This window comes from Chiloscyllium plagiosum, chromosome 22 (assembly GCF_004010195.1).
Source record: "Chiloscyllium plagiosum isolate BGI_BamShark_2017 chromosome 22, ASM401019v2, whole genome shotgun sequence".
Lineage (NCBI taxonomy): Eukaryota > Metazoa > Chordata > Chondrichthyes > Orectolobiformes > Hemiscylliidae > Chiloscyllium > Chiloscyllium plagiosum.
The window spans coordinates 51,934,266-51,946,067 of NC_057731.1; the positions used below are offsets into that span (position 1 = coordinate 51,934,266).

General features: G+C 38.9%; 1 protein-coding gene across 3 annotated transcripts in view; it reads right to left on the reverse strand.

Moving 5' to 3' along the window:
• trim8b (tripartite motif containing 8b) overlaps positions 1-11,802 on the reverse strand; it is a 103,181-nt gene that overhangs the window by 10,402 nt on the left and 80,977 nt on the right. For all 3 annotated transcript variants that reach the window (XM_043713058.1, XM_043713059.1, XM_043713057.1), the window contains 3 exons: positions 10,371-10,604; positions 4,880-4,911; positions 2,577-2,692 (listed from right to left, as the gene is read on the reverse strand). In XM_043713058.1, coding sequence (XP_043568993.1) covers positions 2,577-2,692; positions 4,880-4,911; positions 10,371-10,604 — 382 coding nt within the window. The remainder of the gene's footprint in view (positions 1-2,576; positions 2,693-4,879; positions 4,912-10,370; positions 10,605-11,802) is intronic.

The window sequence follows — 11,802 nt, forward strand, 5'->3', positions numbered from 1 at the left end:
GAATACGGGTTTTATTACATTTGATGTTAACACATTCCGAGCATGTAAGAGACTTAAATATACACTCTGGTTAGTTGTAGGTTAGATTAGTTAGTAGACAGTTGAGTTTTGTTTTTTTTTCTTTTTTCGGTTTTTTTTTTGTTTTTTTTGTTAAATTTTGGCTATTGTATATTTGAGCTAATTGTATATCAATGTTTATATCTGAGAGTTTTGTTTATTTTTGTAAACTTGTAAAAATGTTAAATTTCTAATAAAAATATCTATTAAAAAAACAATATAGGGTCTCTTGTGGCACAGTGTAAGTGTCCCTATCTCTATCCAAGAGATCCAGATTCAAGACCCATGCATGTAATAATAGCTCAAAAGGTTGATTCAGGGGAAAAGGTTACAACCAAATAATAAAAGAGCCTTTGTCTACAAATATGTCTAATACTCCCGATAAACTAAGCAAATCAAAGATCGGCAACCTCTGAAACGAACAAAGTCATGAAGCCAATATTAGAAAAGAAAATGACACCAATGTCGGATAAATACTCAGAACCTGATTAAAACTATGTAAGTGCGTGAGCAAATTGCAGAAGTTTTAGCACAGTTTTACAAAGCTAAACACTAATTCATCCAACGTTCCCTTTAGATTGGCCACATTGTAATGCACCTCAGGGCAGGTGGAACTTGAAGCCAGATCTTTTGCACCACAAGAGCCCCTTTCCTTTAGGCGACAAAATTGCAAAAATCTCTCTGTTCTTTGGAAATGTTCATAAAGAAAGCAGGAAATTATAAACCTGCTAATCTAACATTTGATTTGGCGAAGTTATTGGAATCCATAATAAAGCATTTAGAAAAAAATTGAGACCATTAGAGTGTCCAGATGGAATGATAAAGGGAGCCTCATTTTAAACAAAATTAATTCAATTTTGAGGGAAAATAACTAAAAGGAGCAGACAAAAAAATGCCTACAGATATGGTTCAAATGGACTTTTAGAAGTATTCTGATCAGGTTCCACAGAAGAGGTTGTTAGTTAAAATTAAAGCTCACGACATGCAGACAGATTATTGACCTGTATTTTAAAAATCTATATAACACACAAATATATATAAATGGAGAGAGTGAAATGGGGGCGGAGAAAGATGGGGCGGAGGAAGATGGGAAAAATGAGAAGTGTGTGTGGGGGGGGGGATGAAGAGGCGTATACTCAATTTGGAAGGAAAACACGACTGTCCCCACAAGGATATGTGCAGCTTCAAATATTCACTAATCTTTATCTGTCACTTAAGTAACGCAATAGAAAATATTTCCAGATTTACCAAGGACACAAAAAAAATCGATGTTGGTGAGAAGTGTAGCTGGGAGTGTCAAAGTATAAGAGATATCAATAATTTAAATAAAAGCAAAATAGCAGCAGATAGATTTCAGTAAAGGTTAAGGTCGAAGTCATTCTTTCTGGATCAAAAAGAAAAAGGTTGTATTATTTTTAAGACAATGGAAAGCTAGGAACAGTTTAAAGGGTCCACTTACACAACCACTTAAATATAGAGGACAGGCTCAAAAGATAATCAAAAAGAGAGGCAGAACATAAAGAGGGAAGGGAGCTTTGTTCCAGATTTAACTTGACAACAATGTGAATTATTATTTGAGTCTTGAGAGAAATGCAATATTATCAGAATTGCAAGAGTTAGGTTTTGGGGAGATTTTAAATCTTACAAGGTGAATGGGCAAGTTGTTTGAAGTTTCAGGATTTGGAATGGGCTGGGAAGTCTTCTTCCCACTTATGAAATAAAGTGTAAAAGAACAGAATATATTCTTAAAATCAGAGCTGCCCAACTCAGGAGAAAGTGGTAGGAAACACTTCTTCACACAAACAGAACGGTGAGATGTGTGGAACTCCCTGTCTGATTTGTCCATTGCACCCAGGACCTTCCCTAAATGCTAGCTTAATTAATAGCTCTATGCTGGGAGATTAACAGATATGGAGTCAGGATACAGTTCTGTATTCATCTCACTGAATAACCTCTGAAGCATAACTGAGCTGAGAGATGAATGGTATAGTCCTGCTTCAAGTACAGATGGAGACATACACTGATTATATGGTGACACACAGTTTTGGGTAGACGTATATAAGGAGGGGAGAGAGAGAGAGAGAGAGAGAGAGAGAGAGAGAGACACACACACACAGAGAGGGAGAGAGAGACAGAGGGACAATAAAATCTGGAGACATATACACACAATTCCTGTCATCCTTTCCCATAATAAATTACAATGCCAGTAATAAACAAACCCACTGCAAATGTACCATTCTGTCCTTACAGCATTTATGCAGCTTCCAATTCTCCAGCCTGTGCCTGCAGAGAAATTCCTACCCTCCATCCAACTCTGCTGCTCCAAAACTCCCCCAGTTTCCACTCAGTACAAAAATTAGTACAAATTCTAGATATTCTAAAACTATGATTAATATATAGCTACAAGACTAGTTATTTTAGATTTCATTATACTGCACCCTCTAACTCCACTTCAACTGAAGAAGATGCTAGCTTTTGTGTCCGTGAGAGTACTTTTTAAAACAAAATGGATGCTTTACCTTCAAGCAACTTTCTGATGTGTTTTTCCTTTTTCCCAATCTCACTCAAGAAAGGTTTTGGCTGGAGGTGACCAAACTTGGGAGGTGGCAATCCATTTCCAGTACAAGCTTGAGTCCTTAATAAAAAGAAATAAAACATTTTCCAGTTTGTAATATGCAAATCCAGTTTTATGACATAATTTTGTGGCAATCTCCTACGCATCGTACAGCTTATAGGCAATACGTGCATTATACACAATTGCAATGATAATGTCATAACCCAGCATTGTACTACAATGTAAAAAGACAAAAATATTCCTGCAAGTAAATTGTTAGTTTAACTCTAGTAATATTTTCACCAATTAGGTTTAAAAAAATCTTATGAAGAACATACTGAAAATTAATACAATGATTACCTGCAGAAATGTTTGCTTACCACCCAAAAAGCTGCAAACTGTTAAACACAATCATATTGCTACTGAAAAGCAAGTTTCAATTATATGGAGATTCTTTGCAAAAAAAAAAGCATTCGTAGAAGTCGGTTTTAAGATTGTGGCATTTGCATTCTCGACTACAGTGAATACTACACAAGTAATTAATTCTAAAAGTCAGAATTCTCTGATCTGGTACTATATACTTTCCTCTCTCTCAAATCTCAGAATTAGCTATTGTGATTGAGAATGAAGAATATTTACAATATTGTAGAGGAAATATGTTCAGCTTGTCAAATCAGACATAACGAGCACAAAATACTATTTAGAACAATCTAATTTTAAACTCAAATGGTGCAAAATGGAATCAACCAGCTAAAACTCACAGCTCCAAGATGATCAGAGACAACAAATAGTTATTGGGTGGTCTCCACACACATGTAATCACTCATTTGCTGCAGTTATAATCAATGATCTAGTACCATGGACATAAACTGTAGGATTGCCATGTAAAGAAACAGATTAGAGATAATCAAGACAGTAGCTACAACACAATGCAAAAACTACAGGAAACAAAATTACAGTACTTTAAAATCAGCCCAATTCTCCTGGAATGTTCATAGCAGAATCAACACTTCACACAAATGAGCATTTTTAAATGAGGCTGGCACTTGCAAGATTTTCTTTTACATAAATAAAATTTAAGGCTCCGGTGAAAGGTCATCAACCTGAAATACCAACTCATTTTCTTTTGTTACAGGTGCTGGCTGACTGCTGAGTACTTTGTTGTTAAATGGAATTAGCTTGTTTTATCACAAGAATGGAAGACAGAATGTTTAGTTCCCCATATAGTTTGGGAAAATTCATTGTCACTAGATAGTTGTCACAGCCTTTTATCTGGTCTTTTATAGTTTCAATTCCTTTATGATGGATGTGAAGCAATGAATGGGAGGTTGGTCAAAATCAGAACTTATGCATACCATTAAAAATTCTGCGCAAATACACACTTTCTACTAAACAATAGATAGTGTAGAATCTTACTACCTCCAGTCAGTGTCACACTTTTGCATTTATTGCCTTCACACTAATGACAATCCACAGTGTAATTGCATCCTCCCACTAGCAATGTAGCACAACTATTTTACAAGGCTCCCAGTTCATCATCGATAGTTTACAGGAGCTTTGCTGAGCAACTAAACATCTCTACCTCCCAAAATATTCGAAAATTTGCAATTTGACAGATTTTTCAAGTAATATAAAACCAACAACAATATTTTAAAATACTGACTTAACAATGTAAAAACTAGGTGGAGAAGGTGAAGCCCTTGAGCCTGCTCCGTCATTTGATATGATCATGGCTAATTTATCCCAGCCTCAACTCCAATTTCTTGCCCGCTCTCCATCACCTTCAACCATTACCAATTAAAAATCTGTCTGTCTACTCCTCAAATTTATTGTGCCCCAGCACCCACCATATTCTATGGTAGTCAACTCCAATTATTCCCTGCCTCCAATCTCACCTGAAGACTTGGTCTTGGTCACTTCCTGTGTGTAACACAATGGAAGATGATGACAGTATTTTACAGGGCCAACATATGAAGTCTGAACAGACCATGCAAAAACTACAGAATCTGTAGTGGCTTTATTTATATAATCAAAATTTGGTGCTAAGACAGATGGTCTGACTTGTAGGGCAAGCCTATACTGCAATACAACTTGTAATCCAAATCAATTCATAGATTTACTGCTGCTATCAGTAATAATCCAAGTGGATTCACAGTTCAACTAGTTCCAGCATGTATAGCATCCCACAAAAAGACACATTAGGGCTGCTTTCAACATTTTATTTCACATGTAGATGACCAGAAAATCTAGCAAAATATTGATGCTTACCTTTCCAGTAAAATCTTTACAGATTTGGTATTCTGGGGAAAAACAAAATGTAAAGTTATAATTAAATGACACATTAAGTAGTCTTTTTAGTCATTTTTCACATTAAACAATTATGTTTAAAATGAGAGAAGCAAGGTGAGAATTTGAATATTTACTGGTAAAATCTTAAAAATATTAACACACCATAGTTAAAATTGAATGAATATAACTGAAAGTTCTGTGATCAATAGATTCTTCTCAAATAATTCTACATGCTCAGTCTTGATAGTTTACTAACAGTTTTCTGGTAATGTATACAAGATGCCATTAAATAATGCAAAAACTTAGACAGATGAGGAGAAAACTTTGCAAATGAAGCTCAAATTGAGTCTCTCATGCCCTTGGCCAACATTTCAACATGGGCACTTTTCACAGGAATCACATGACAGTAATCACAACTGAGTAATGCATTATCTGCAATTTTCAGAACAGAGCACATATTGGGTTTTTTCGGTCAACTAATTCATTATCCAGAACTAATTGTGATAGAGGGGTCTGAAGTCATTGTCGTTGATTTTTTTTCAGTCCTTTCAAATAGATTATCCATTTTGCAGGTTCAACTCCTGCTTTAAGATGTTGCAAGTATCCTCAGATAATTATGATAATGGATTATTGTTACCAGGGAAGAGAGCTCAGCAATTGCTACTGCATATGTGAAACTGGGAATAGAAACATCTAAATTAAGTGTTTCAGAAGCAGTCAAAGCATTACCATTTGAAAGTCACAAATTGAAAAATGCATAATTTTAATCTTGAGTTTTAGAGTTTGCTTTGTTATCACATGTACCAAGATAGTGAAAAGTGTTGTTTTGCGAGCTATATAGACAGATCATACCACCATATCAGGATCACAGAACACAGTGCAGAATACGAGAATACAGATGGGGAGAATGAAAGCAATCAACATTAACATTTGAGAGATCCGTACAAAAGTCTGATAACAGTGGGGAAGAAGCTGTTCTTGAATCTAATTGTATGCATATTCAAACTTTATGTTCTGCCCGATGAAAATGGTTGGAAGAGAGTATAATCAGGGTGAGAGGGGTCTTTGATGATGTTATTTATTTCCTGAGGCAGTGGGAAGTATAGATGGAGTCACAACTCACTATAGTTTCTTGGGAAGAGCAGTTGCCAGACCATATTGCCATGCATCTAAATAGGATGCTTTCTATGGTGCATCTGTAAAAATTGGTAAGTGTCTTTATGTTGTACTTTCTTGACTGTTGCGCCAACTTGGGTAAACCGGAACAGATGGGTGGTGATCATCACTCCCAGGACCTTGAAGCTCTCAACCACCTCCACCTCAACACCACTGATGCAGACAAGAACGACCCTTCTATTGGAATGAAATCCCATCAAACAATAACAATTCACATGACAACTGACCTTGGATAAAAAGTGCACAACTGGAAAAATGGAGATGAGTTCCATTCCAACACTTGCAATACACAACAATTGATTTCCCTTCCTGATCCCTTGCTCTATCTACATCCTAACTTTTTGTGATCCATGTATCAGGAATCAAAGTGGGTGGCACGGTGGCTCAGTGGTTAGCACTGCTGCCTCACAGCGCCAGAGACCCGGTGAATTGGCCATGCTAAATTGCCCGTAGTGTTAGGTAAGGGGTAAATGTAGGGGTATGGGTGGGTTGCGCTTCGGCGGGTCGGTGTGGACTTGTTGGGCCGAAGGGCCTGTTTCCACACTGTAATGTAATCTAATCTAAAATGTAATCTAAAAAAAAAGATCCATCTGTAATGCAGCATTCTACAAGCTCTCTTCACCTATGCTGTTTTACTATTCTTCTTGCCAAGGGGACAAGTTAACATTTTCCTACATTCTATTCCACTTGCAATTTTTTTGCCCACTCACTTAATGACTATATGTTGCTATGACACTATAACCTATTACTATGCAAATAAAAACTGTAGCAACACCTGGTCAAATGCCTTTTAAAATCAATTAAACTACATCTACAGGTCTCCTTTTACCATGTGGCCAGCATTTGATGCCAATCACTGAATGCCCTTGAGAAAATGGTGGTGAGCTGCCTTCTTGAACTACTGAAGTCCATTCGGTGTAGGTGCACTCAAAGTGCTGTTAGAGAGGGAGTTCCAGGATTTTGAGTGACAGTGAAAGAAGGGTGAAATATTTCCATGTCAGGATGGTAAATGGCCTGGAGGGGAACTGGCAGCAAGTAGCGTTCCCACGTATCTGTTGCCTTTGTCCATGTAGATGGTGGTGCTTGTGCATTTCAAAAGGTGCTGTCTAAGGAATCTCATTGAACTTCTGCAGTGCAATTTGTAAATAATGCACACTGCTGGCTACTTGCACCAGTGGTGGAGGGAGTGAATCGTTGAGAATGTAATGACAACCAAGTCGGCTGCTTTGTCTTGGATAGTAACAAGCTTATGTTTTGTTGGAGCTGCACTCGTCCAACTAAGTGGGGTGAATTCCATCACACTCTTGAATTGTGCCTTGTAGGTGGCAGACAGGCTACGGGAGCAGTCAGGAGGCAGGTTGGGGAGACAGGAGGTGGATTATTTACCACAAGATTCTTAGCCTCTGACTGGCTCATAATTAAAACAGTATTTATATGGCTAGCCCAGTTCAATTTCAGGACAACAGCAACACCTAAAATGTTGACTGCAAAGGATTCAGTATTGGTAATGCCATTGAATATCAAAGGGCAATGGTTAGACCCTCATTTGTTGGAGATAGTCATTGCCAGCACAAGTATTACTTTCCACTAGTCACCCCAAGACAGATATTGTTGACTTCTTGGTAGATTTGGACACGGAGGTGCCACAAAAGATGCTGAACACTCTAATTGTTTGATGATGATTGCACATTCTCGCTCCTTGACTACATGACGGACACAAGGCCATTGACGAAGCAGCTGAAGATGGTTGGGCTAAGGATACCACCCTGAGGAACTTCTGGAGAGATGATGTGGAGCTCATTGATGCTATACTTGGTCAAATGCAGCCTTGAAGCCAAGGGCAGGTTTTCTCACCTCCCCTGTGAAATTCATTGGTTTGTCCATGTTTGCATCAAGGCTTTAAATGAAGACAGGAGCCAAGTGGCCCTAGCAGAACCCAAACAGAGCGTCATTGAGCAGGTGAATGCAAAGTAAGTGCTGCTTGATAGTAGTGTTGATGATCGAGACCAGACTGATGTGAAGGCACTTAATGGGCCAGATTTGTCCTGCTTTGCATAAAGAGGACCTACATTTTTGGAGAGATGAAGCTGCCTGGAAATAGCTTGGTGAGGAGTGCAGCAAGTTTTGAAACTCAAGTCTGGTCAGGAGTATCCAGTGGAGTATTGCCTTTGGAGTATCCAGTGCTTTCAGGAGTTGCTTGATAGGATGTGGAAAAAATTAAATTGGCAGAAGACAGGCATCAGTGATGCTGGGAATTCTGAAACAGGCAGAGACAAAACATCTACTGTGCACTTCTGGCTGAAAGGTTTTACAGTCATAGAGATGTATAGCATGGAAACAGACCCTTTGGTCTAACTCGACCATACCGACCAGATATCCCAAACCAATCTAGTCCCAACTGCCAGCACCCAGCCCATATCCCTCCAAACCCTTCCTATTCATGTACCTATCCAGGTACCTTTCAAATGTTGCAATTGTACCAGCCTCCACCACTTCCTCTGGCAGCTCATTTCATTCATGCACCACCCTCTGCATGAAAGAGTTGCCCATTGGGTCTCTTTTATATCTTTCCCCTCTCACCCTAAACCTATTCCCTCTAGTTCTGGACTCCCCCACTCCAGGGAAAAGACCTTGTCTATTTATCCTAACCACGCCTCATGATTTTATAAACTTCTGATAAAAGATCATCCCTCAGCCTCCTTTGCTGCTCCAGGGAAAACAGCCCCAATCTATTCGACCTCTCCCTATAGCTCAACTCCTTCAACCCTGGCAACATCCTTGTAAATTTTTTCTGAACCTCTCCAAGCTTCACAACACCCTTCTGATAGAAACATCCCCTCCTCAAAGAACTGTAATAATTTAGGTAAACACTATTTCCCCATCCCAAAACCACACTGACTTTGCCCAACTGCATTAAGATTTTCTAACTGCCTGCTGTAGCATCCATGTTAATAGATTCTAATAGATTTTCCTTATGACAAATGTTCGGCTGTCTAGTTCCTCCTTTCTCAAATTGCATGTTCACTATTTTCCAATCTGATGGGACCTTTCCAGAAGCCAAATCATTTTAGAAAATTAAAACTAATGCATCTGCTGTTTTAACAACCACTTCTTTCAAGACCCTAGAATTAAGTCTATCAGGACCAGGGGACTTATGAGCATTTAGATTTAATAATACTTTCAGTAACTTTTCCCTACTTCTTCCTTTTTACCTCTTGATGTACCATTATCTTTGCAAGTTATCTGTCTTTACAGTGCACACACATGGACTGTTTCTTCATTTACCATTAATTTTCCAGACTTTCTTTCTGGATGACCAATGCTCATTTTAGGTACTCTTTCAGTTAAAGATACAGAGTTACAAATCAATGTGTTGTTTGGCTGAACAGCATTTTGAAAAAAGGAACTATTAGCATAGAATGAATTTATGAGTAAACATACTTGTTTAAATCTTCCTTTTCATTTCACACATCTGTTCTCCAGAGCTCTCAAACAGCCTAACAGCTTATACAATATATTATAGGGTGCACACATATCTTTGCTATTATATCTTTCAGTAACCCGCAATTCTCCTTTTAAAGCAGAAAGTGTGTTCGCTAAAATAGTTTCAATAAAGACACCAATTATATTCAAAGGTGACAGCTTTGGATGTAGCATGACACTGGCATCATCTTATACATTTGGTATACCCAAAGACAGCAAGGGATGTGTTCATATAGTCAACTCATTGATATCAGCCCAGTGGCCTGGCAGAAATAAAGCAAAGGGAGGGGAAGACATATGCACATCCACTGTGGCATACTTCTCAATGTTTGTTTCAGCCACAGATTGATATGGTCTTGCCTAGATAAACACCTTCAAACACTGTCAAGTGGAAAGATGTGCAATGTAATATTTAAAACCATCTCGCTAGCTCTTACCATTATGAACTTCTATGTCCATATTTATATTGGAAAACATCATTGTAAATGAGTCACAGAATAACGAACACATCCCACAGGAAGTGCTATTACAGCTCCTCAGCTTGGCTTGTCCCACAACTCTTTAGCCTATGTTGCAGGGAAAAGTTTCTTGCTTCAAAACTTGCCAAAACATTTTTGTTATTTAATTATAAAGTTATTTAAATCAAAGTGCTATTAAAATAAAAGACTGACTGCAGGATTTCAACATGGATATTAAATTATGCCTGTATGCCCTAGTCCAATAATCTACCACTCTCTAACTGCACTTCATTTTAATAGCTGATCTAGAGTTTAATTGACAACATCACTGAACATTAACATTTAAAACTTACCTTCATAAAGGAAATATCCTCTGTTCTGTCCCACATTTTTTGGACAGAGTTGAGTAATTTTTTAGCCTCCTCTAGTCGCTCATTTAGCTGATGTACTTGTGATGCATTTTCGTCACAGAATTTTGTTCGTGTTTTATCAATGAGTTCCAAAGTCTTCCCCAGATCCTCTTCCAAGATCTGACGCATTTTCTCATACTGCAGGCGTACTTCCTCTTTTAATTGCTGGACTTTTTCCTAAAAAGAAGGCAATTAGATTAGATTAGATTACATTACAGAGTGGAAACAGGCCCTTCGGCCCAACAAGTCCACACCAACCCGCTGAAGCGCAATCCACCCATACCCTACATTTACCCCTTACCTAACACTACGGGCAATTTAGCATGGCCAATTCACCTGACCTGCACACCTTTGGACTGTGGGAGGAAACCCACGCAGACATGGGGAGAACATGCAAACTCCACACAGTCAGTTGCCTGAGGCAGTAGCAGAAAATTATCCAGCTGGAGAACAGCAATTAGCTATTGGAGACGGAGAGTGGAGGGGAAAGGGGGTGAAAGCAGGAGAAGTGGAGGAGAGAATTTAGAGATTATTCTAGGAAAATGATTAGAAAGAAAAATCATAAAAGCCTAAATTAAATCTAGCCCAACTTCTCTCTCAGCAGGCCTCACTGTCTGAAACCAATGCCATTTAGTCTTATCTATAAATATAGCTATCCTAGAAATTGTGTTAAGTCTTGCAGTTCGCACACACTCTCATGTCATTGCCAGTATAGAATATAGAAAAATACAGCGCAGTACAGGCCCTTTGGCCCTCGATGTTGCGCCGATCCAAGCCCACCTAACCTACATTAGCCCACTATTCTCCATATGCCTATCCAATGCCCGCTTAAATGCCCATAAAGAGGGAGAGCCCACCACTGCTACTGGCAGGGCATTCCATGAACTCACGACTCGCTGAGTAAAGAATCTACCCCTAACATCTGTCCTATACCTACCACCCCTTAATTTAAAGCTATGCCCCCTCATAATAGCTGACTCCATACGTGGAAAAAGATTCTCACTGTCGACCCTATCTAAACCCCTAATCATCTTGTACACCTCTATCAAGTCACCCCTAAACCTTCTTTACACCATTGAAAACAACCCCAAGTGCCTCAGCCCTGCCTCATACGATCTCTCTACCATACCAGGCAACATCCTGGTAAACCACCTCTGCACCCGTTCCAGTGCCTCCACATCCTTCCTATAGTATGGCGACCAAAACTGCACACAATACTCCAGATGCGGACGCACCAGAGTCTTATACAACTGCAACATGACCTCAGTACTCCGGAACTCAATTCCTCTACCAATAAAAGCCAGTACGCCATATGCCTTCCTCACCGCACTATTTACCTGGGTGGCAACTTTCAAAGACCTGTGTACATGGACAC